This window comes from Prionailurus viverrinus, chromosome C1, assembly GCF_022837055.1.
Source record: "Prionailurus viverrinus isolate Anna chromosome C1, UM_Priviv_1.0, whole genome shotgun sequence".
Taxonomy (NCBI): domain Eukaryota; kingdom Metazoa; phylum Chordata; class Mammalia; order Carnivora; family Felidae; genus Prionailurus; species Prionailurus viverrinus.
In genome coordinates this window covers 135990390-136017932 of record NC_062568.1, presented here as the reverse complement: position 1 = coordinate 136017932, position 27543 = coordinate 135990390, and the positions used below count along the sequence as shown (strand labels likewise).

The 27543-nt window shown below is 35.4% G+C and overlaps 1 protein-coding gene across 2 annotated transcripts in view; it reads left to right on the top strand.

Annotated features, from left to right (window-relative positions):
* RPAP2 (RNA polymerase II associated protein 2) overlaps positions 1-27543 on the top strand; it is a 99951-nt gene that overhangs the window by 30512 nt on the left and 41896 nt on the right. For both annotated transcript variants that reach the window (XM_047869512.1, XM_047869511.1), the window contains exons 7-10: positions 6375-6410; positions 8836-9775; positions 15933-16015; positions 19101-19181. In XM_047869512.1, coding sequence (XP_047725468.1) covers positions 6375-6410; positions 8836-9775; positions 15933-16015; positions 19101-19181 — 1140 coding nt within the window. The remainder of the gene's footprint in view (positions 1-6374; positions 6411-8835; positions 9776-15932; positions 16016-19100; positions 19182-27543) is intronic.

Sequence of the window (27543 nt, the reverse complement as noted above, 5' to 3'; positions counted from 1 at the left end):
CACTGCTTCTAATACCTTGTGGTACTCTATATAAGCAGGGCTCCTTCCCCTCCACAGCACCCGCAGTTCTTACCTCCCCCAAATCAAGTCTCCGCAGCTCCTACCTTCTACAATTCTACTTGTAGACTTGCAGTTTTGTTCTCTCAGTCCTCAGATTGATTTCTTGGGTGTTCAGAATGATTTGATTTTTATCTAGCTGTGTTTGAGGTACTAGGCAAGCTTAGGGTCCCCCTGTTCCTCTACCATCTTAACTCCTCCCTCACCCTTTTTTTCTGTGCTTGGGTTCCTGATCTTTATTGAGTAAAGTTCTCAAGCGCTTTAGATAAGCTGTCTCATTTAGAACATTAGTGCTTTAAATAAGCTGTCTCAGTCCTTACAAGACCCCTTGGAAGTGTTATTACTCATTTTATGGGTGGTGGAACTGAAGCTCACAGAGGTTTAGTGACTAACCCAGAACACTAGGCTCATTTATATAGATCTGGAATTTAAACCCAGATCTGACACCAAAGCCTCATGCACTCTTTCCATTCCTTTGGCCCTGTTCCATTTTATTCTGTGTAATCTCACTCATGTGTTCACATGTTTTTTTCTTTGTTTCTTATTGACTCTCTGATAAGTTCACACATTTTCTTCTCTCCTTAAACTTTGAACCCAATCCCCAACTCATTATAGATAATTTAACCTACCACTTAACTAAATGATTGAGTGCATCCAGCAGAATTTCCTTCAACGTTATTTTCTTATCCTCTCTCGTTTCTCTGCCTCATTGCTTATACTTTCTATGTTCCTGATTCTTTTCTTCTGTCACCAAGGCTTGCTTCATGATTTATTCCTATTTTCTCACTCTTTCAAGCTCTCCTCTCAAGTTGATTATTTTTCTTCTACTTTAAAAAGGTTGGTAGGGACAGAACCCTGAAAAATATCCATTAAGTTTAGCATTTCTATGGTGATTGGTAATATTAGCAAGAGACATCTCAGTAGAGTAATGCATACAGATTCCAGGAGGCAGAGGGGTGATGATTGAATAGGAGATGTGGAATTGAAAACCAGTGCAGACTTCTATAAAGAAAGGTTACAATGAAAAAGGGAGTGGGGGGAGCTGTATGATTAAAGGACAGGGTTTGTTGGTTTCTGTGTTTATTTTCTCAAGATAGATTTAAGTATGATAATATCCTAAAAGGCAAGAGGAAAAAGGGAGAGGTTTATGGAGTAAAACCTCAGATCCATAGAGTTAGCCTTAAAGGCTTTTATATATAAACTATATGAATCTTTATAGACCCAACTGAATCTAAAGCTTTTCTTCATTGGCTCAACAAGCAATTTTTATTTCTTCTGTAATTTGTTGTAGCAGTTCATGTATCTCTCATGATACTTAACATATATTCTCTGAAATTATATGATGCAAAATGTAGTTAAGAGCCCTGCTGTCTTGATTTGATTTCTGGCTTTACCACTTACCAGTTGTGTGGCTTTCCACTACTTATTCTTTTAGTACTCAAATTTTTTTATCTGTAACATGGGGATAATAGTTGTAGCTACTCATTCTTGTGAGGATTAACCTTTGTGAAGCTCTTAGAACAGGCGTTTTTCTCCTACTAAATTGTAACGTCCTTAAGAATAAGAATCTGTTCTTTATATAACTTAATATACCCAGCATAATTCATACATATAATAGTTCAGAATTTTATTTTTGAAGGAATAATGGAATATATACCCTGCATTTGTAGGTTAGCTGTTGAGTGTAAGAGTCCAATTGAGAATCACTGTCCATACATATTTTCTTACCTATAGAGATACTCAGACCCTATAGGACTAAATGCCAGGCAGCTGCAAGGCACTGAACCTTGACAATTTTAGCCAGGAAGACTTGGATGGGGATGTGGGATATGAAGAATGAAAGAACTACAGGTACCTGTGAGAGGCAATAAAATCCTCTGTTATAAAAGTTAGCATATTATTTAGGCCAAAAAAGCTCTTAATGAGAGTTATAAATATCCCCTGGGGCAATCAAGGCTAGTCACCATCCAAGTAGTGTCCTTTGCTTTGAGGAACACCAACCCAAGGTAGCTTCTATAACTAGAGTTTTAGTGAGTAGAAGAAGTAGTGTAAACAGGGTAATATTGGGTGATTGGGAAAGGATATGCCTCAATTGGCTGAGGGACTAAGGAAAAAAACAAAAATAGATTAAAATTTTACTCTCAGGCAGCTCATTGCCCATTGTCTTATTTTGCCTTTCCTTCTAAATTTTTTATTATTGGTCTTGGAGAATTCCTGAACTACAGGGGAATCTCTAAAGCAGGGATGGCAAATATTGGTTTCATCCCATATGTCTCCTGATGTGTGGTGCTGAGAAGGAATATAATGGGAAAGAATGCCTTGATTAGTTAGCGGTGCCTTCCATAACTTAAGGAGAGGATTGGTAGGAGAGTCCATTCATAGCAGTGCCTCTTCTGCGTAAGACTGAACACAAGATAAATGGATTATCTAGGCAGTATTATGTGGTCAACTCTGATGCTTAATTATATAGAAAAATATCTTTAACTGACATTTTTTGATTAGCAGCCTTTCAATGTCATAACTCGAATAACCTGTGGTTCCATCTATCCATTTGGCTTAACTTTTTTTAATTGAAATGCTTTTTTGCAATATCATGGCCTTCATTGGAACCCTATTTTGTCCTTTAAATGGGATTAATATTCAATGCCTTAGCTTCTCTTTCATGTATGTCTAGTTTCTTATATTTACTTTTTTTTCTATTAATAGACTTTATTCCTTAGAGCAATATTAGCTTCATAGCAAAATGGAGAGGAAGGTACAGAGATTTCCCATATACCCTCCTTACCCCTACCCTTGTATAGCCTCCCTCATTATCAGCATCCTCCAACAAAATTGCTCATTTGTTACAATTGATGGGCCTGTATTGACATATCATTATCATCCAAAGCCCATAGTTTACATTAGAGTTCACTCTTAGCTTTGTACATTCTATGGGTTTGGACAAATATATAATGACTTGAATCCAACATTAATTATATTATTATACAGAGTAATTTTATAGTCATAAAAATCCTATGTGCTCCACTTATTCATCTCCCACCTGTCATAAACCCTGATCTTTTTTTTTTAATTTTTTTTTCAACCTTTATTTATTTTTTGGGGGGACAGAGAGAGACAGAGCATGAACGGGGGAGGGGCAGAGAGAGAGGGAGACACAGAATCGGAAACAGGCTCCAGGCTCTGAGCCATCAGCCCAGAGCCTGACGCGGGGCTCGAACTCATGGACCGCGAGATCGTGACCTGGCTGAAGTCGGACCCTTAACCGACTGCGCCACCCAGGTGCCCCAACCCTGATCTTTTTACTATCTCCATAGTTTTACCTTTCCCAGAATATTAGGTAGTAAAATTAATACAGAATATGTTCTTTTCAGGCTGGCTTATTTCACTTAGTAATATGCATTTAAGTTTCTTCCCTGTCTTTTTCTAGGTTGATGGTGGCTAGTTTCTTTTTAATGCTTAATAATAATCTGTTGTCTGAATTTACTACAGTTTATTTAACCGTTCACCAACTGAAAGATATCTTAATTGCTTCTAAGTTTTGGCAAAATGGATAGAGCTGCTGTAAACATCCGTGTGCAGGCTTTTGTGTAGACGTAAATTTTCTTATTTATTTGTTTATCTTTAATTTACATCCAAGTTAGTTAGCATATAGTGCAACAATGATTTCAAGAGTAGATTCCTTAATGCCCCTTACCCATTTAGCCCATCCCTCCTCCCACAGCCCCTCCACCAACCCTCCGTTTGTTCTCTGTATTTAAGAGTGTTTTCTGTTTTGTCTCCCCCCCACCATTGTTATATTATTTTTGCTTTCCTTCCCTATGTTCATCTGTTTTGTATCTTAAATTCTTCATATGAGTGAAGTCATGTGATATTTGTCTTTCTCTGACTAATTTCACTTAGCATAATACCCTCTAGTTCTATCCACATAGGTGCAAATGGTATGTAGATGTAAATTTTCAACTCCTTTGGGTGAATACCGAGGAGTAAGAGTTCTGGATTGTATGGTAAGAGTATGTTTAGTTTTAAAAGAAATCACCAAACTGTATTTCAAAGTGGCTGTACCATTTTGCATTTTCACCGGGAATGAATGAGAGTTCTCTTGCTCCAAACATTCACCAGCATGTGATGTTGTCAGTGTTCTGTATTTTAGCTATACTAACAAGTGTAGTGGTATCTTACTGTTCTTTTAATTTGCAGTTTGCTGATGACATATAATGTAGAGCATCTTTTCATATGCTTACTTGCCATCTTTATATCTTCTTTGGTGAGGTGTCTTTTAATGTCTCTGACCCATTTTTATTGAGGTGTTTTCTTACTGACTTTTAAGAGTTATTTGATATTTTGGATAATAGTCTTTTATTAAGTATGTCTTTTGCAAATATTTTCTCCTAATCTGGTTTTTCTTTTTATTCTCTTGACAATATCTTTCACAAAGCAGAATTTTTTAAATTTAATGAAGCCTGGCTTACCAGTTTTTTCAGTCATAGATTGTGTGTTTGGTGTCCTATCTAAAAAGTCATCTAGTTTCTCCTATATTATCTTGTTGGAGTTTTGTATAGGTTTGTGTTTTATATTTAGTTCTATGATCCATTTTGAGTTAGTTTTTGTGAATGGTATAAGTCTTTGTCTTGATTCACTTGTTTGTTTGTATGTTTGTTTGTTTGTTTGTTTGTTTGTTTTAGAGAGAGAGAGACAAAGTCCAAGCAGTGGAGAGGGACAGAGGGAGAGAAAGAGAATCTCAGGTGGACTCCGCAGTCAGTGCGGAGCCCAACACAGGGCTCAATCCCACAACCCTGGGATTGTGACCTGAGCTGAAATCAACAGAGAGGCCCAACACACTGAGCCACCCAGGTGCCCCTTGATTCACTTCTTTACATGTGAATACTCAGTATTCCAGTACCATTTGTTGAAAAAATGGTCTTTTCTCCTTCATATTGCTTTTGCTGCTTTGTCAAAGATCAGTTGAATATATTTGTGTGCATCTATTTCTGGGTTCTCTATTCTGTTCCAGTGATCTATTTATCTGTTCTTTGACCACTACCACACTGTCTTCATTACTGTAGTGTTATAGTCTCAAAGTCAGGTAATGTCAGTTCTCCAACTTTGTTCTTCATTATTGTGTTAGCTATTCTTGGTCTTTTGCCTCCTCCCAAACTTTACACTCAATTTGTGATATCCACAAATAACTTGCTGGGATTTTGATTGGGATTACATTGAATCTGTAGATCAAGTTGAGAATGACATCTTGACAGTATTGAGTCTCCCTATTGATAAACATGGATTATCACTCCATTTTTTGTGTATTCTTCTTTGTATATTTTTCTTTTTTAAATTTTTAATGTTTATTTTGAGAGAGAGAGAGAGAGAGAGAGAGAGAGAGAGAATGGAGGAGGGGGCAGAGAGAGAGGGAGACAGAGGGTCCAAAGTGGGCTCTGCACTGAGAGTGGAGAGTCCCATGCAGGGCTTGAACTCACAAGCTTTGAGATCATGACCTGAACTGAAGTTGCTTAACCAACTGAGCCACCCAGGTGTCCCTGTATATTCACTTTTATTTAATCCATTTTTGTAATCTTTAGAAGTCACTTTTCCTGAGTCACTTCAGAAATATTTTATAGAGTTTTCCTGTCCTCTTGGAATCACTTGCTATTTGTTCCTTTTTGTATTGGCTTTCTAAGAGCTTTTCTCTCTGTCTTTTAAATATCCATGATGCCCAGCCAAATGTAATTTCTGGTATTGCATAGAAAAATTGTTCCTAGAATTGAATTCAATCACCTGATCTACATAGTTAATATCCATACTACGATACAATGCTTTCTCAGAAATCAGAGCAAAAATTCTTATTGACTATATAAAGGAAATAGAGGAGAATTGTGGTACATAATTCCTGCCCTCAAGAAGCTTGTAGTTTGGTAAGAAACCATACTTAAACATATGAAAAGTAAGACTTTTAGATAATAATTCTAGTATTAAGCCATAGAGGAGTACCTGATTAACATATATTAATTGAATACATAATACTGACTCTGGAACTCATAGGAGAGAGTGATTTACTTTAGTCAGGTTAGTCAGGGAAAACTTTATTACACTCATGGAAATTGAACTTAGTCCTAAAATATGAACAAATTTTGGATAACAGATTAATCCATATTTCTTATGGATGAGTTTCACAATACTTTGTTCTTCAATTTTTTCTTTAAAACTTTAAATGAACTGTTTCCTTTTAATTATATTTTCTATCCAATATAGTTATAACAAACACTTGAAAATGTTTGACATACCAGTTGCCTTCAATTTTTTATTCCTATGTTTTGTCACAGGGATCCTGATTTTCAACTGCTACAGGAAGGACAAAGGTATGGTTGAATCAGTATTACTTACCTTCTATATATTTATGTTAATAGAAACATTAAGAGTAAACCAGGTGATACGAGCTTTTGGACTTCCTGTGTTGATGCATGAGGTAAGTGCCCATTTTAGCTCACACAAAGAAATATTTGCCTTGTACAGCTTTTTCTTTTGTGATAGTAAGATGATGTGTTTGATCTGTATGATTTATTGTACAGCTGTTCCTACAATGAAGTCTAATTGAACCTGTTGAAATACGACACAAACATAGCTTCCATCTGAGATACTGTGCTTCTTTGTCAACTAGATTATGCCAATTACATTTGTTGAAAGGTTTTTTTAGTCTTATTTTATAGGATTTCAAAGCTTAATATGCCAATTATGTATTATTTGGAAGAGTGTCTAAAGCATTAATAGAAAAATTCCAAGTTGTAATATTTTTCTTAACTGTTCTTGTGGTATTGATTGCCCAATCGTGACTGTTTCTCAAAACACATTCTTATATCTTTTATCAGCATAAATTTTCCTGGTTTTTAGCCACTATTTTAGTACATGGAATTGAGCACAAGTAAGAGATATTTATTTATTGATATATATTTTAAATTTATAGCTTCAAAGTAATATAGAAAAATATAATTACTTTAAAATTCCAAGAGAAAGTATGAAACCTATGAAAGTCAAATTGTTCTAATTTTTTTTAACATTATGCTTACTTCAGGTACAAGAGACAGTCTCGTGGCTATATAGGTTAGATTCTAACTAAAAAATGGTATCTAATACTGAATAAACTTGTTATCTTTTCTTTATTCCCATCCACAACCTTACTGTTTTTTGTTTTTTTTTTTTTATGTTTTATTTATTTTTGAAAGAGAGAGAGGAAAGTGCAAGCAAGGGAGGGGCAGAGAGAGAGGGAGACACAGAATCCTTAGACAGGCTCTGGGCTCTGAGCTAGCTGTCAGCACAGAGCCTGACACAGGGTTCGAACACACCAACCATGAGATCATGACCTGAGCCTAAGTTGGACGGTTAACTGACTAAGCCCCCACAACCTTACTTTCAACTCTGTTTTTCTTTTTCTTTCTTTATACTTCCACCAAGCATGCTTTTTTTTTTTTAATGTTGCATTATTTTATTTTAGTCTATTTTTTTAATCATTTAAAAAATGAATATCCTTTTGGGGGAGCAGTTTTAAGTGTATAGAAAAATTGCTTGAAAAGTAGAAACTTCCTACATACCCTCACAATTCCCTGCCCCCACTTACACAGAATTGTTATCTTTTAAAGTTCTTTTAAAGTTCTGATATGTGCATTTGCTGGAGAGTAGTTTCTCACCTAACATTTCCTATCTCAGGTTTGTATAGACAAAGCTACTCTTTTCCTTCACCTTTTCATAATTCTTAATATTTTTAAAACCCAGTTGAAAATTGAAGCAGGGCGCCTAGGTTGCTCAGTTGATTAAGTGTGCGATTCTTGGTTTCAGCTCAGGTAATGATCTCATGGTTTGTGGGATCGAGCCCCACGTTTGTGCTGACAGTGTGGAGCCTGCTTGGGATTCTCTCTCTCCTCATTCTTAGTCCCTCCTCCCTCTCTCCCTCTCTCTGTCTCTCTCAAAATAAGTAAACATTAAAAAATTTTCTTAATTAAAAAAATGAAAATTGAAGGAACATAGTCAAAGGGAAAACTACTGTCTTTTATTTTTAGCATTCTATAATAACTCTGGGTTTTCAAATACAGTATCTTTCATTGACAAATATTAATTTTCTTTATTAATTTTATTTTTTGCTAAGACTTTCTTGTGATTTTTATCTATGGAATTTTCTGTATAACTATCAACCATAATTGGGAAAGGTTTAAACATGTCTTTTTATCTTGTTATCTTTCAAAACCTAAACAGAGTTTCTGTAATACATTTTTTTGAGAAAGCAGGAATGAAGTTTTCAAAAGAAAACTTTTTTTTAAAAAGTATATATAAAATAGTCACAGAACAGTAACAGGCAGAGGCATCTGAGTGGTTCATTCGGTTAAGTGTCCGACTCTTGATCTCCGCTCAGGTCTTGATCATCAGGTCATGAGTTTAAAAAAAAGAAAGAAAGAAAAATAAATGTAACAAACAAAAATCAAAATAATTCAGTAGGATGAAATTATCAAGGTTTTTTTTTTCTTTTTGCTGTACTCCTTTAACACTTTAAAAAACGGGAAAAAAGAAAGAAGATGGTAGAATTATATCAAATAAATAAGATGCAGAGAAATCATAGATTATATAGCATTCTTCGAAAACATGTGTATGTGTATATATGTGTATCTACGGAAATACATATATATAGATAGATAGATAGATATAATCTATAGGCAATGCTTGAAAGTTACAAAATATAAATAACTGTGGGACGTTTTGCTTTTTCATTATAGTTATTTTGTTTCTTTCCTTCTACAGTGGCCATTCTGGAAAGGAAGTACAGCTATGCACTAAGGCCATTAAAACATCAGATATTGACAATCCTGGCCATTTTGAGAAGCATTATGAATCTAGTTCTTCTAGCACTCATAGTGACAGTAACAGTGACAATGAGCAAGACTTTGTTTCCTCCATTCTACCAGGAAACAGACTGGTAGATGCAATGGGTGTAAGTCCAAAGCTGCACAAAAAAAGCATAATGAAAAAGAAAGCCGGCCATAAAGCTAACTCCAAGCATGAAGACAAAGAACAGACAGTAATAGATGTCTCTGAGCAGCTAGGCAATTGCACATTAGATAGTCAGGAGAAAGCTGCTGCTTGTGAACTTCCTTCACAGAAAGTAAGTACTCAGATTTCTCCAAATAGTCCTTTGCAAGAAAAAGTAGAAGTTTCAGAAAATTCTGGAAATAAATACAGTAGTTCAAAAGTAACTCTAGTAGGCATAAGTAAGAAAAGTGCTGAGCATTTTAAGAGAAAGTTTGCCAAATCAAACCAGGTTTCTAGATCAGCCTCTAATTCAGTGCAGATGTGCCCTGAAGTTGCAAAGGCAAACTTACTTAAAGTCCTGAAGGAGACTTTGATTGAGTGGAAGACAGAAGAAACTTTGAGGTTTTTGTATGGCCAGAATTATGCTTCTTTGTGTCTGAAACTCTCTTCAGCCTCTCTGGTTAAAGAAGAAGAACTTGATGAAGATGACATAGACTGTGACCTAGACAGACATCCTCCTTCCCTGCAGGGATCTCAGAATAGCTTGGATGAGTCTTTACCTTTTAGGACTTCAGATACAGCCAGTAAACCACTACCAAGTTATGAGAATTTGAAAAAAGAAACTGAAACCTTAAATCTAAGGATAAGGGAGTTTTATAGAGGACGATATGTTTTGAATGAAGAAACTACCAAATCACAAGACTCAGAAGAGGTATGTCTTAATGATGATGGGTTTTGGGGGCACCTGGGTGGTTCATTCAGTTAAGCATTGGACTCTTGATTTCAGTTTAGGTCATGATCTCACAGTTTGTGAGATCGAGCCCAGCGTCAGGCTCTGGGATAACAGCCTGGAGCTTGTATGGGATTCTCTCTCTCCTCTCTCTCTGTCTGCCCCTCCCCCCACTCATGCTTTTTTTTCTCTCTCTCTCAAGATAAATAGACTTAAAAAAAAAAACGATAATGAGTTTTCTATGCTGCTGGCATATGAAACACTCACCATAGCAAACCTTGGAACAGGAGTAATACTGAAGAAATAATTGTTAAATTTTCAAGTTTAAATAGTTCAGTTTTTTGTTTTCAAATGCCATCCCTAGGGACTCCTTGGTGGCTCAGTCAGTTGAGGGTCTGACTCTTGGTTTTGGCTGTGGTAATGATTACATAGTTTCATAGGTTTGAGCCCCGCATCTGCCAGTGTAGATCCTGCTTGGGATTCTCTGTCTCTCCCTCTCTCTGCCCCTCCCCTGCTTGTGCTATCTCTCTCTCTCTCAAAATAAATTAATTTTATTTATTTATTTTAATGTTTATTTTTGCAACAGAGAGAGACAAAGCCTGAGCAAGGGAAGGCCAGAGAGAGAGAGATACAGAATCCGAAGCAGGATTCAGGTTCTGAGCTGACAGCACAGAGCCCAACGTGGGGCTCGAACCCACGAACCATGAGATCATGACCCGAACTGAAGTCAGAGGCTCAACCAGCTGAGCCACCCAGGCGCCCCTAAATAAATTAATTAAAAGAAAATTTTTTTAAATGCCATCTCCAGTAGTGGCATAATTGTTTTCCAAATAAGTTGAAATTCGCCCCCAGAAAATTTCACAAATGTGTAATATTTTTCTCCAGTATAGAAATAGCCTAGAATTGGGGGACAGAGTTTTCTTTGAAACCTAGTTCTTCATATAATATGTAGACTCTCTGAAGAGGTTTATTTATTTATTTTTGTACCAACAAATATTCTTTGTATTTTGGTATTTCAAATTTCTGCATGGGGTATATATCTTTGTATTTTATTTCCAATAGAACTGTATACAGTGGAGTAGACTTACTAGCTGAATGGTAAAGTATTTGGGTATTATTTAGCAAGCAGGCCAATTTAAAATAATATTAATGAAAATAATATAGTAAAGGAGACTTATTGAAAAATAATGGACATAAGAGAAAATAGAGCATACCAGGTAAACCTAGGTTTTAGTATTAGCTATGTCATTTATTACTGTATGAAAAGTTGGTCTCTTGAGTCTGATAGCTTTCCTTGCTCACTTGTTAAGAATTTAAAAAATAATGTATGTAAAGCATTTATCACAGTGCCTTAGATAAAATTGATGCTCAGTAAATAGTAATTCTCTGTAGAGACTAATTGTCTCTTGGGGGGGGTTCTCTCAGTATTTCTCTTACCCGTTTTTGGTTTGATGTGTAGCTTGGGAAATGAAGTTATTTGGCATGAAGAGGAGTACGTGATAACCTTATTTTTATGACAAAACTTTGTTACTAAAGATTTGTGAGTAAATGTGGCTCTAAATTTTTTTTTTTTTTCAACGTTTATTTTTGGGACAGAGAGAGACAGAGCATGAACGGGGGAGGGGCAGAGAGAGAGCGAGACACAGATCGGAAGCAGGCTCCAGGCTCTGAGCCATCAGCCCAGAGCCCGACGCGGGGCTTGAACTCACGGACCGCGAGATCGTGACCTGGCTGAAGTCGGACGCTTAACCGACTGCGCCACCCAGGCGCCCCTATGTGGCTCTAAATTTAAGAACACATTTGGAGATTTAGAAAGAGGATGAAAGTGGAAATAGAGTAAAAGTTTAGAAATTTCTTATATAGAATGCTAACCTAGCCTAGTACTATATTTTGAATCACTTCAACTGTATTATTAGACAGTATTCATAACTTTTATAATCAGCTTGAAGAAACCTGATCTCTGTCACTCAGCTGCATAAACTACCTTAATATAACATTCGTTTTATCATTTTTGTGTTTATAAGCTTTAAACAGGAAAAATACCTAAGAAAGAAAATGAAAATTGACTATTCCTTTGTTGCATAACATTAAAACTTTTTCGTTCATGTAAAATACAGATAGTAAGTGTACAACTCGTTGAATTATCACAAAAGAACACAGCCTTGTAATCATTACCCAGGCCAAGAAATTTGAGTAAAACAGAGGCCCAACTATGTCTCCTCCTGATTATATCCTCTTTCCAAATTAAATAACTATTATAATAACATACATTAGTTTTGCCAATTTTGAACTGTATTAAATGAATTCACATAGTATATATTCTTTGGTTTTCAATTTATTTCATGCAACATTATGTTTGTGAGTTATTTATGTTGTTCCATGCGGCTATACTTCATTCTTTCATTGCTGCATAGCATTCCCTTATAGAAATATATCCCAATTTATTCATATTAATGGGCATTTAGGCTTTTCCAGTGTGGGGCTGTGGTGTCTGAGCTTTCTTGTTTATATCTCCCTTCTAAGGTATAGGTATTTATGTTGGGTATGTATATCATTTTGGGGTCATAATATATGTGTATATGCAACTATACTGGATAATGCCAAACAGTTTTCCAAAATGGTTTTGCAGATTTATATTCCCCTGCCACTATATGAGAGTTTCCATGACTCCACATTCTTTACCAGTACTTGATATTGTTACTTTTCACATTTCTGGTGGTATTACTTTTTGGTTATAATACATTTCTCTGATGATTAATGAGTTGTGCACTGTTTCATTTGCTTTTTGACCTTTTGGAGTGTCTCTTTTGTTAAGTATCTTTTCAAGTGTTTTTCCCATTTATCTGTAGGAATATCCAGGTATTTTTTTCTTACTGATTTTGTAGGAATTCTTTATTCAGGATTCAAACCCATTTTTAATTGGGTGTATTACAAATATTGTCTTCTACTCTGAGACTTGCCTTTTCACTCTCATTAATGATATCTTGAGTTCAATTTATTAATTGTAGCCTTTAATGACTTCTCTAAGAAAATAATCTTTGTTTATCCTGGATTATTTCATCTTCTAGAAGCTTTGTTTTTCCTTTCATATTTAGATCTGCAATTCACCTGGAATTGATTTTTGTTCATGATGAGGAGAATGGGTCAGATTTCATTGTTTTCCTTTGGGAAAATGTGTTTACATTAAAGTTTGAGAAGCACTATTGATTTTTGCAGGGTGGGGGTGTTGTTCATTAGTTACTGAGAAAGATGGGAGAGATGGGTCAAAAATCTGTCACCATAATTATGGTTTGATTATTTCTCCTTTTGGTTTAGTGAATTTTACTGTTAGTATTTTGAGACCATGTTATATGGTGTTAAAAAAAAAAAAGATTGTTGTGTCTTCCTGGTAAATCAAACCTCAGTATTATGGAGTGACTTTTCTCTACATTGATGATTTTTTTCTCTTTTACTCTACTTTGCTGGCATTAGCATTCTTCATTAGTATTTTCAAGGACTATCCGCTTTTACTTAGGCTGGTAATCTTTATTATGTGGAGAATTTAGCCTATTTACATTCAGTATCCTAAGTGATATGTTTGGGCTTAAATCTCATCCCACTCATTGCTTTCTGCTTGTCCCACCTGTTCTATGTTCTTTCTCTCCTTTCTTTCTTTGAATTAAATATCATTATTTCATTGTTTACCCTCTGTTAGCTTGTTTTAAATGTTATTTTACTAATCATTAGGTGGTTACTGTAAAGAGTAAAACTTGAATTAACTGAATTATTATAAAAGTCTAATATAAGTTAATTTTTTTTTGCTTCCTTAACAGTCCCTTAGAAACTTCAATTCTATTTACCCTCTCTTTGCTTATGTGCTCTTGTTGTCTATTTTTATTCTCTCTGTATTTTTTTTAATATATTTTTTTTAATGTTTATTTACCTTTGAGAGAGAGAGAGAGAGCACAAGTAGGGGAGGGGGAGAGAGAGAGGGAGACAAAGAATCCATAGCAGGCTCCAGGCTCTGAGCTGTCAGCACAGAGCCCGATGCAGGGCTTGAACCCATGAACCATGAGATCATGACCTGCGCCGAAGTTGGACACTTAACCAACTGAGCCACCCAGGCGCCCTTTGTCTCAGTATTTTAAATCGTGTAAGATTATTAATAGTCAATATTCAGTTGGAGTTATCCAATTAATTACTCTTCTATTGTTTTTCCTTCCTGGATCTCTATTCTTCCATTACAGATTATTTGTCTTGGGCCTGAAGAATATCCTGTATTTTGATTAGTGCAGTTTGCTAATAAATTTTCTCAGTTTTTGTCAGAAAATTCTTTATTTTACTTTCATTTTTGAAGGACATTTTTCTGGGTATTGAATTCTAGATTAGCATTTTTTTCAGGAAATTGAAAATATTTCTTTGTCCTTCGGCTTTCATTTCTCTTATTGCTACTTCTTTGAAAATACTGTTTTTCTTCTGTTAGCCACTTTTAAGATTTTTTTGTCTTTGGTTACTGTCAATTTTAGAATGCTTGGCCTACATGTGATTATTATTGTATTTATTCTTTTGGCACTTGTAATACTTGAATCTTAATTTGGTTTCTTTATCAGTTTTGGAATAGTCTCAATTATTATCTCTACAGATACTTCTTCTGTCTCATTCTTCCTTTCTTCTCTGTCTGGTACTCCAATTACAGACACGTTAATCTTTTCCACTGTATCTTCTGTGTCTCATATTCTTTTGTGCTTTGTATTATGTATGTATGTGGGAGGGGGTGTTAGGTGTGACTGTGCTTTATTCTGAATAATTTCTAAATCACTATTCTCTCTTCAGTCTTTTTTACTATATTATTAAATATATTCATTAAGTTCTCACTTTAGAATACTGTATTTTTCAGGGTGCCTAGGTGGCTTAGTCAGTTAAACATTGATTTCATTTGGTTCAGGTCATGATCTTGGTTTGTGAGTTCAAACCCCACGTCAGGCTCTGTGCTGACAGCACAGCACAGAGCCTGCTTGAGATTTTCTCTCCCTCTCTCTGCCCCTCCCCTGATCACATGTGCATGCATGCTCTCTCTCAAAATAAGTAAATTAAAAAAAAAAGAATACTGTATTTTTCAGTTTGAGAATTTTCCTTTGGTTCTTTTATATAGTTTTCAGTTCTCTACAGAAATTTTCAGTCTTGTCATTTTTCTTTAAATGCATCAACAGTTATTTTGAATAAAGCTGATAACTTCATCGTCTGGATTCCCTGGGGGTTGTTTTCCATGGGCTAAAGTTTCAGATTTTGACCATGTTGTCTTGTTTTCTTATTGCTTTATTATATGGCAAACATTGTATATTAAAAATTACAGATAATTTGAGACTGAAGTTAAAACAGATTTATATTGGCTTCTAGCAGATGATTTGTAGTTGTCCCACATCTTGCTTAATCCAGTCATGGATTAAAATGATTTAAAGCTGGGCTTCAGTCTCTGTAACAGCCAGTCTGTTTCCTATTCATTCTTAGTCTTAGTAGTCCTTCTAAGTCAGGCTTTGGGGGAGAGAGTTGTCAGTACAGTCTCGGCATTCCCCAAGCTCTAATGCTTATTAGAAGATGCTCAAGTTCTCAGTATCTGAATTGCTTCTTTTGGAATTAGTCACTGCCTCTCTGGAATTACCTTCTCTAGAATCTCTGGCCATAATTATTTACTGCCTTGTTAGTTCTCTGATGTTTTCAAACAAATATGGGTATTTTCCCAGTGTTTTTTCAGTTCTCAGCAGGAGGAATGGTTTGAATTACCTTGTCTGCCATTTCTAGAAGTGGAATTCCCCATAATATATTTATAGTATTTGCTAATTTTAAAACTTTAATCTCCAACATTTGTATAGCATTTATCAGTTTACAAATATCTTTCATGTACATTTTCTCATTTAATAAAGAAGGTATTAGCATCCCTTTATACAGATGAGAAAACACTCTCAAAAGTAGGCATAGGACTTACGTTTACATCAACCTAATGACTGAACCAATAGTCAAATTTAAATCTTCTAATTCTCAAGTCTAGTTTTTATTCTGCCATTCCCTAGGTGTAAACTTTTGTTTTAATGTTTATTGTTCTTACCAGAGAAAGAATGTACGTTTATGATTTTGCTTTGTTTTGTTTAAAAATGTGATTCAGCAAGATCCCACCTTTCCGCTGATAGATTCAAGTTCTCAGAACCAGATTAGAAAACGCATCGTACTTGAAAAGTTGAGTAAAATGTAAGTATGTAATTGTCATTCCACTTTTACAATATTTTGAATTAATTTTGTATTTGTAGGTTCATAATTTAGATTAATTTTTATCCTTCAATTTTGAACAGTTTGAAAAATGTGAAAAGTTTCAATGGATGTCTTTGCCTGAGAAATTGGAATTTTTAGGATATATTGCCAAGGAAATATTGAAATTAAGTTTTGTGCAGAAGACACAGAAGCACATAATAAAAGTTGAGAATATGGGAGTAGAAAACCAAACTATGTCACCTCCACTTAATAATCCAGTGAAATCAGGGAAAAAATATCAAAGCTAGACCATTTAAATACTGATTTGTGGTATATGTGTCATATCAGTTTCACATGTGAATGAAACTTTATGAAGTTTTAACGGTCTGTTAACTCACTCTGCATACATATTTATTTATAGAACCATTTCACACTCAGCAACTTAAGAGTTTTTGTTCAAGTCAACTTTGCACTTTAGTTTTAAGCTTCCCGTCGTGGAAATTATTTTTCTTGTAATTGCCCAGTGATGAATGACATTTAAAAAATTGTAATCTTGATTTGTCTTTCAAAGGAAGTTTGAAAAATCTTTTTTCCAGAGGTGTAAGGGCTGTCTTGAACTTTTAAATCTCCACTTTCTTTCTTGAGGAGAAAAATGTAAGGGTGTTTTCAGTCATTGTTTAAGGTGTGCATATGGATTAGGGGCACCTGGCTGACTCAGTCGGTACAGCATGTGACTCTTGATCTCAGGGTTATGAATTCGAGCCCCATTTGGGTGTAGAGATTACTTAAAAATAAAATCTGAAAAGTGTGCATATAGATTAGTCTTAATTTTGTAGTAGTTCAAAACTAAGAAAAACATAATCTTATGGAAGCCTTGGTATTTTGAGCAGCTTGCTTCTGTAAGTTTTACATTTTAAATAATTATTTAAATTAATATTTGTTGAGTGCCTATTATGTTAAGCTTCTCATAGACAGTAAAGCTGTTTTTAGTTTTGCCTTTTATATGGTCCTATACTTAGACATTGTTTCTGTGTAATATTAGGTTAGAAAACAGTAAAAGTCACCATCTGTCTGATTCATAGGACAAGAAGATATCAATCCTTGACTGTAGTTATATAGATTTTAAACGTTAGTATGGATTATTGATACTGGTATGTAATCAGTAGATAAGGATTTATCGGAAAATAATTTTCTAGACATTTCAGCTAATGAAAGGACCCAGTTTTAAATTTAAGACCACATAGCTATGCCATTGAAGGAATTCTATTCCTCCTGGGTTTTGGCTGCAATAGATGACAAAAGGAGCCCTGCCAGAAGACCAAATTATTGATAATAGCTCAAGAACTAAATGTGAGAAGAGGTGGAATAACTTTAAAGAGAAAGAAACACAAAGAACACTAAAAACAAAATAATTACTGACACAGAGGTTTTTTTGGTTGTTTATGCAAGTAGTTGAGGTTTTCTTTGTTATAAAATGAAGATATTTTTAAAAATAATAAAAAAATAAAAATAAGACCTTTTGGTTTTTGATTAGAACAAACCAATTGTAAACAGACTTTTTTTTTTGTTTTTTGGATAACTGGAGAAAATGAAATATGTACTGGGTATTAGGTGATATTAAGGAAGTGTTAATTTGGTTAGGTATGATCATTTTATTATGATTTTGTAAGAAAATGCTGCTGTATTTTTTAAAAAAGAAAGAAAATGCTGTTGTATTTAGAGATAAATAAGGAAATATTTAGGGATCAAATTACATGTCAGGGATTTACTTTTTTTTTAATTTTTTTTAATGTTTATTTATTTTTGATAGAGAGGGAGGGAGGGAGGGAGGGAGGGAGGGAGGGAGGGAGGAAGGTACAGAGAGAGAGGGAGATACAGAGTCCAAAGCAGGTTCAGGCTCCAGGGGTCAGCACAGAGACCGATGTGGGGCTGGAACTCACAGACTGCAAGATTATGACCTGAGCCAAAATTGGTACCTCAACTGACTGAGCCACCCAGGTGCTTAGGAATTCACTTTAAAATGGTACTGGCAAGGAGAGGAAAGAAGGAAGAAAAAATGCAGTAAATATAACAAAATATTGGGAGGTTGAATTTGGAAATAGATAATAGAGTTGCTATTGCTGTTTCCTCTGTTTTGAAATATATCTGAAACTTGCATAATTAAAAAAGTCATACATACTTACTGCAGCAGATTGAGGCAGTGCAAAATTGTATAAGAAGGAAGATAACCTATAATCCCTAGTAATGTTTTGATGTTTATCTTTGACGTATACATGATGTATGGTGTGTGTATATTCATTCCCTTTGGTTCTCTCTGTTATAGTATAAACCTGGAAGGAATGAAACGTGTTTGAAATACACAGTATATCAGATACAGTATCATTATATATAAGTTTTTATAAAAATGGGGCAATACTCCATAGGCATTTTTCACTTAATATACCATATTTTTCCACATTATAAATATGTAGATTTATGTTATTTTAAAGGTTTTATTATATTCCATTATATGGAATATTTGTATATCATAATTATATGTGTATATCATAATTTATGATCATCTGTTGATGGACATTTGTTTCCATTTTTCACTACTAAAAATATTTCTGTGTAAGCAACTTTTTTATGTTATCTGATTAGTTCTTTAGGATAAATTTTTTCTTAGTAAAACTCTTGGGTCAAAGACTAGCCGCATTTAAAACGTTAACATATATTGTCAAGTTGCTCACTAAAAAAGTACTAATTTTTACTCCCACCATAAGAATTTAATAAGGAGAAATAGGCCACACTCCTAACTTAGTCTAATATTCAAAAGTAAAGGTAAGAAAAACCCAAGACCAGAATACAGATAGTAGCCAAAACAATGATTCTCAGTGTCTCATACTGTAGCATAGACTGTGACTTGGAGTGTGGGGTTATTATGAATTATATCCTTATGACTTCTCACCAGTCAGATCCTAGCTTAACTGCCTCTACCTAAGTGCCATTCTTACGTATGGAAAATCCAGACTTAGGCAAACCTCAAAGAGTATGTGTGTATAATTAAATTATATTTTAAAAGAATGTATTTTTTTTTTATTTTCAGAGTGCCTGGACTTTTGGGGCCTCTTCAGATCACATTAGGAGATATTTATGCACAGCTTAAAAATCTCGTTCGAACTTTCAGGTTGGTGTTAATATTACAGTTTTCCGGGGCGCCTGGGTGGCGCAGTCAGTTAAGCGTCCGACTTCAGCCAGGTCACGATCTCGCGGTCCGTGAGTTCGAGCCCCGCGTCGGGCTCTGGGCTGATGGCTCAGAGCCTGGAGCCTGTTTCCGATTCTGTGTCTCCCTCTCTCTCTGCCCCTCCCCCGTTCATGCTCTGTCTCTCTCTGTCCCAAAAATAAATAAAAACGTGGAAAAAAAAAATTAAAAAAAAAAAAATATTACAGTTTTCCTTCTCAGTTATTTTGACTTCATGCAGCTGTCTTGCAGAATCCATAGGTAGACTGTGTTACCCACTGATATATCACAGCCGCTAACTCAGGAAATAAATGGGTAAGCCCTGGCATGCTGCCATGGCCAACTGCTCCATCCTAGGAAATCCTGTGGGGGCTAGACTAATAAAAACCATAGCTCCTGGCTGGGTTTGCCCACAGTGTTATTGAACAAACTTGGATAAACTCATCCTAAAAGGAGCCAATAACCGAAAAGGGTTTGGAAAAGAGAAAGGAAGAGATTTATTTTGGGTGCCAGCAGCCAGGGGAGGTGGCAGGCTTAAGCCTTAACAACCAGCCTCTCCACCAACAAGGACACCTAGAAATTTATAAGGAGAGGTTTAGAGGGATACATGCAAGAAAACAGGCAGGGAGCATATAATCATGGGTCAGGGTTGGTATGTGTTCAGCCCATGATCATGGGCAGGGAAGGAAGGGGTCATGTGGGGTGTGGTCTTCTAGCATTCCTTTGCTATCAGGCTTTTCTGGTTGGGCAGTTTGTATGCTCTGGGCCTTTGCAAAACACCTTCATCGATGTCTCAAGAAAGTGCAATATGAAAAAAATACAGTAAATTTTAATTAAAGCATGATTTATGTTAAGCGGTCTTGTCTCATTCTGGTTTTAACTGTTGGGGTCTGTAGATGAGCAAGAGGGCTTTCTAACAAAGGCATGGATAAAGTAAATGACTTACCTTCAGTGTCTTAGATCTAAGAATAGTGCTCTGTTTTCTTCTCCACTAAACATTACTTTTATCTTTTATTAAATTCAATACCTTATTTGTTCAGACTTTGAATATAGTTAGTTTTGGATAGTTTATTTATAGAATAGACTAAAATTAAGAAGGAAAATAAGGTCTCACACAAAGGTGGTTAGCCAGGAATATACTGGGTCTTATTCAGTAAATATATATCTGATGACCAGCACTGTGGTAGGCACTATGGGCAATACAAAAGAAACATTATGCCCACCTCGAGGAAGAACTCTCCTGTTAGAGGATAACTTGAGCACTGTGAACAGTACAAAACCATGGGTAATCTAATATGGAACAGATTTGAAGTGATAAGAAGTATTAAGAAAGAAAGAATAGGGAATATCCATTGTGAAGTAGAGTTGGGATTTTTCTAAAACTATCAAGGTAAAAACATTCCCAGGCTATACCTGTATTCTCTACCAAGAAGCATAAGGATAAACCTCTAAATATGCTATTGGTAGAGGTGCACCAAATACACATTTCAGCCAAATGCCAGTGACCAAATATGAAAAGTAGTATTTGCCGGTAGCTAAAACCAGATAGCACCAACATAGACCAAACTTCTAGAGTAGAAGAATCATTTCATCCAATAAATAATCACTATGGTTTATTGTTATCAGAAGTAGCAATATTTTAGAAGTTTAAAATTAAGGTACAGAAATAATTTCTTGGCATTGTTAGCTATTAGATTTCTCTTGTAGTCACTGTACCCTATACCAGTAACACCAAATATCCATTCACTTTCAACTAATGCGTTTAAAAACAACACTGACCTTTTTGTGTGCCAGAAAGGGATTCAGAAAACTGTTTTTCAATAAGCTGTGTACTAGAAGGATCTAAGATTCATAGTTTAGACAAATCTCAAAAAACTTTATCTTCCACCTCTAAAAAGGATCATTTGTACCACTTCATGTTTAAATACTTAGCTTTGTAGACTCAGGACTACAGGAGGGTTTTTTTCTTTCTTTTTTTTTTTTCTTTTTTAATATTTATCTATTTTGAGAGAGGGAGAGCACGAGCAGGGTAGGGACAGAGAGAAAGAGGGAGAGAGAGAATCCCAAGTTAACTCTTCACTGTCAGCACAGAGCCTGATGTGAGGCTAGATCTCACAAACCATGAGATCATGACCTGAGCCGAACTCAAGAGGTAGACACTCAACTGACTGAGCTACCTAGGTGCCTGAAGAGTTGTTTTAAAACATTCTTGTGGAGTCTTTTCCTGTGAAGCCTGACTAAACAGAATGTGTTTGGGGTGCCTCAATTTATTCAACATTTCTGTCTTAACATTTTTATTATCTTAATTAGAGATTACAATGAGATTATTTCATATCTGTTTACGTAATTTAGGTATTTTTCAACTCAAGATATTTTCAAGTGACATTTTTTTAATTCATCATCACAAGATGCCAAGAATTGCCCAATAGGAAATCTTCTTGAAAGATTTGTAACTTAAGTGGAAATAAAATTTAAATGTAGCTCTTAAAGCTATTAAAGAACAACCAAGTCAGTTTTTAAAGATCTAATTGGCATTAAACAGTGATTAATGAATTAGGTAGCATTCCATCTAACAAAGAGAAAGATGATCCAAGGGAGTATACAATTAGAAGGCTTTTATGGGCAGAAATGGGGCAGGATAAGGAAGTTACTAGAAAAGAAAGGATTGTTTCAGGCAAGGTCACCTTCCCTTAGAGGGAAAGGCAAGGGGTCTTACCATGCATGTTACCTCATTAGTGGTGATCAGAAAATTCTAGACTGATTGGTTTAAAACTCTATTCCTGGGAGAGTCTGAAACTACAATTGGTGTTAAGTCTTGGTGGGGCTGAGCATAAGGAACTCCATTTGGGACCTTTTGTTCCTTTTTAACAATGGTTCTTTTCCTTTATATATACATAATACAGTTCTGGAAAGATTGAATTATGATGACAGGTAATCTCTATTATTCTGTCTTAACCTTATTTGAATTTATATAAACATTTTTTCCAGGGCACCTGAGTAGCTCAGTTGAGCGTTCAACTCTTGATTTCAGCTTAGGTCATGATCTCACAGTTCGTGGGTTCAAGCCCCATGTCGGGCTCTGCACTGACAATGAGGAGTCTGCTTGGAATTCTCTGTCTCCCTCTCTCTGTGCCCCTTCCCTGCTAGCTCAGTCTCTCTCTCTCTCTCAAAAATAAACATTAAAAAAAATTTTTTTAAATTTTTTTTCCAAGATAACAGCATTCTCCAGAAAGTAATCTATTTAATGTATTTACTCTTTGAATTAACTGTTAATCTATTTAGCTAAATAATTAAAAATTTTTACTAATTGTTTTATACATAAACCTAATGGTTTTCACAGGCATCATTAATTACTGCGACATTTTATTTTTCTGACTGACAAAAACACATAAGGACTTTTTTACTTCATCTAGAATGTTTAGATTTGAAAGTGAATGTTCAGTTAATAACAGTAAATGTGAATGACATGATTGTTCTTATTACTGAGATTGTTAACACTTATTAGATATCATGGAAACTATGCAATCACAAGATCATTGATCACACACAAATGTAAGAATGCCAGAAGTGATGATCAGATTGGCCTCAGCCTTTGGAAGACTGACTAAATATTTTGCCAAATACCAAGACCAAAGTCAGACTTCTCTGCATCGGTCTTAGTGATGAAGAGAGAGAGGTTTGTTTTCTATCACAGAACCATGCACCCAAAAGAAAAACAAAAGTGTTTTTCTGCTGTCTGCACTAATGATAATGTTTGAATAGATGTATACAATGTGAAGTACAACTTTAGGATTTTTTCAGGATTTATCAGGAAGTAAATATTGTATTAACAAAAAGGATAGCTGAAGGAAGATGAAGACTCTCATTGATTTTTAAAGAAGTTGTTATGCAGTTTCTTGCAAACAGTGTTTATTTAATGACCATTCTAAGGAAACTAGAAGTCACTAAGACACATCATAAGAGATATTAGAAGGAGACTTTTGATCTTTAACTACAAATACTAATTTTGTGCTTAAGTTTTACTCTGCTCATTTAGAATACATTAACAATTAAATTTACTCTGACTATATTTTCTAGTGCTGTTTTTATATAAATCTAATTGGATATCTTCTTTTTAAAAAAAACTATTCATAGGGGCGCCTGGGTGGCTCAGTCCGTTGAGCGTCCAACTTCGGCTCAGATCATGATCTCACAGTTTGTGAGTTCGAGCCCCGCGTCGGGCTCTGTGCTGACAGCTCAGGGCCTGGAGTCTGCTTTGGATTCTGTGTCTCGCTCTCTCTCTGCCCCTCCCCCGCGCATGCTGTGTCTCTCTCTGTCAAAAATAAACATTAAAAAAAAAATTAAAAAAAACTATTCATAGGTTCTCTGAACTTACTAGAAACCCATTGGAAATATTAGGCTACAAATGCAAGATTGCCCATTAATACTCTCATATGCCCTAGGGATTTAGGAATTTCAAATTGGAAACCACAGTCCAGGCCATTATTTTTGGCCTTCCGAAGCAGCCGCAGTAATAATGTTTGGTCCATGTCAGTATGTGTAGTCAGTATGGTACTCTATGTGCCAGGTACTTGGCATTTACATGTTACTTAATTTCCAAAAATAGTGACATTATCCTCATTTTACAGATAAGAGATGAGAGGTTAAATAATCTCAAATCACACAACTAGTATAGGCATACCTATAACCCTTTGCTTTATTGCTTCACAGATACTGCTTTTTACAAATGTAGGGTTTGAGGCAACCTTCCATTGAGCCAATCTATCCATGCTTTTTTTTCTAATAGCATTTGCTCACTTTATCTCTGTATCATATTTTGGTAATTCTCATATTTTAAACTTTTTAATTGTTATATTTGTTATGGTACTCTGATCAGTGATTATAGCTCACTGAAAGCTCAGATGATGGTTAACATTTTTTTAACAATAAAGTATTTTTAATTAAGGTATGCATGTTGTTATATTAGGCATAATGCCACTGTGCATTTAATAGACTATAGTGCAAACATAGCTTTTATATGCACTGGGAAACCAGAAAATTCACTTGCCTTGCTTTTTTACAGTATTCACTTTGTTACAATGTTCTGAAACTGAACCTGCAATATCTTTGAGGTACACCTCTGGCTGAGTATCCTCTAAAATCAAGAGGATAGATCTTTAGTGTTATCACCACAAAAAAAAAGGGGGGGGGTGAAAATGGTAACTGTATGTGAGGGGATGATAGGTTGATTGTGGTGATCATTTCACGGTGTATGCATAGATCAAAACAAGTTGTACAGCTTAAATATATACAATTACTATGTCGATTATTCCTCAGTAAAGCTGAAAAAAAGTTTTTTTAATATGCCATTGTATCCCTCAGTAGTCATTAGTATCAAAGATATATAAAAAATAAGTCATTTCATTAATAATTTCTCTAAGATCCCAAGTAAGAACTGTATTTGAGAGGGTTCTGTTACCTATGAAACTAAGTCTTCTGTGTCATCTAAGCTAGCTGAGATGCAGTGTTCATCAGTCCTATAAGAGGTAGCTAACAGACTGCACATAGGGGACTTTCAAATGTCGTTTTCTACTTACAATTTATAAACTATTTTATCACCTTTTTCTGTTATTCCTATTGTGTAAGCCTAAGTCCTTTCCAGTTACTTTCTGCATTATTTACATTAAATTAAAATAAAACCTATGTGAAACAATATATCTGAGATTTGCTTCAGAAGTATTTACACTAGGGTGATGTTGAATATGAGGTTGTGTAGATGAAACATGATCGTCCAGGAGTTGATCATTGTCAAAGTTGTGATGAGTATATGGAAGTTTTATATATGTGTGAAATTTAATAAAATGGTAAAATAAACCAAAAAATTATGCATTGTTTTAGTGTTAGGGGATGTTTTAAAAACCTTGATGTTAATTAAGCTAAAAATTAATTAGCTTAATTAAAAATATTTACTCTTTAGTACCTACAGGTCAGTATTTATAGCTTTAATAAAAATTGCTTAAATTGGCTTTGCTGCTTTTTAGGAAATGTCAATTACTTAGAGTATAGAATTACCTCTAGTAAGATCACTCATGGGGTCTTCAGATTCTGGTAGGACAACTTCAGCAGGTATGTGACTATTTGTAGGCTCAGGCTTCTATGTGAAGTCTCCAAAAAAAAATTGCCATATTGACGACAATGATTAATGTTGAGAGATCTTTTCAGTCAATACTGGCAATGGAAAAGAGTTGGCAGAAATAACTATACCCTTCTCTTTGAAATGATAATCAATAATAGGAACTTGTAAAACAGTGATTCTCAAGCTAGTTGTGCATCAGAATTACCTGGGGAGCTTTTAACAGCTATACATGCCTGGCTCCACCCCTAGGGATTGAGTTTCATTTGGTCAGGTTGGGCCCAGACATCAGTATTCTTTAAAAGTCCCCCAGATGATTTTAATGTACAGCCAGAGCTGAGAGCCTGTTAGAACTTACACATAAAATAGCTTTTTCAGCTCTTTGAAAAATCTTCCCCTATGAATAGAGCTGTCCTTTCTGTTGAATTGCATCACAGTCATTTATCTGGAATGCTACTTTGATTTACCTACCATAGTGGTTTCATCAGAAGTTGCTTGGTAAAGATGCACTGTCATCAGTGTTGGGTCAAGAAACTTTTTCTAAATCAGATTTGAATTAAAATTATATTTTGATACAAAAAGACCTTGTCATATTTTCCCCAGTGCCTGAAACAGTGGTATAGAGCAGGCTCTCAATACACTTTTTGCTGGAAGAGTAAATGAATTCATGGAATGTTACATTTGCCTTAACTTAGGGAGGTTTGAATACAGTAGAAAAGCAATTTCTATTTAACTGTTTTTGCCATGTTTCGATTTACATGCTTATCCTTTGACCTTTTTTGGTCATATGCTAGCTTCTGTTTTAGTTGCTACGGACAAAGCAGTGAACAAAACAGACAAAAATTCCTTCTCTCATGGAACTATTCTAATAGAAAGATATGTAAAAATTTTAAAACAATATGTTTATTATTATATGGTGATATGCTCTTTTCCCTTTCTCAGTTCATTCTCTTCCTTTTCTCCCCAGAAGCGGAAGAGGGGATGATACTGAGGAGGGAGATAGTTGTGATTTTAGATAGGCTGGTCAGGGAAGACCTCATGGAGAAGATGCCATTTGTAGAAAGATCTAAAAGTTGGTGAGAGAACAAGCCATGTTCCTATCTCTGAAAATATATTAGGTGCAGCAGGCCTGGCTTATTCACAAAATATTAAGGATGTTAGTGAGACTGGAGAAATGAGCAGAAGCAAGAGTAAAAAGAGATATGGTCAGAGAAGTACAGGGCGGGGAGTGGGTGTGGTATAGATTATATAGGCCTCGTAGTTATGGTCATTCTTTCACTTTTCCTCCAAGTGAGATGGAGAGCAGTTGGTTGATTGTGGACAGAAGAATAACATGATATGACATACATTTTTAACAGCATCATTCTGGCTGCTGATTTGAGAATTGCAATAACAATAGATGGGCAGAGGCAGAAAGTCTGTTTAGGATGCTGTCTTGGTAATCTAGGCAAGAAATGATGTGGACCAAGATGAAAGGAGTGGAGATAATAAAAAGTAATCAAATTCTTTTTTGAAGATAGTATCATTGGGATTTGGACATGGGACATGATGTCCCATGGTTGCACATGGGACATCAAGAGAGCCAAGGTTAACCACAGGATTTGTGGCCTGAGCAACTGGATTCTAGAAGGATTCCATAGCCACCCTATAGAGGTGGATCTGTCTGCAAGAAGACTTGGTTTTGGGGGAAGAAGAGGAGCTCAATTTTATCTATGCTAAGTTTTGAGATGCCTATTAGATAATCAAGTGGAAATGTCAAGGAGATCATTACATACAGAAGTCTGGAATTCAAGGAAAAGAACCAGGCTAGAGATCATAAATTTGAGCATTGTCTGCACGTAGTTATCTAATATTTAAAGCTATGAAATTGGATAACATCACTAAGGGAATGACTATATAGAGAGAGAGATGAGGGACCCAAGGGCAGACGCCGTGGAGTAATCCAAAATCAGAACTTCTGAAAGAGTGCAGAGTTCCTCCTCTGTAAATTGCCTGCTTATGTATTTTGACTGTTTGTTTATTGGCTGGGGATTTTTTTTAAGACTATTTTTTTAAGAGCAGTTTTAAGTTCATAGCAAAATTGAGAAAAGGGTACAGAGATTCCCTATAACACCCCTTGCCTCCACACATGTATAGCCTCCCACATTAGCAACATCCCCAACCAGAGTTACGTACTTGCTTCAGTTGATGAGCTTA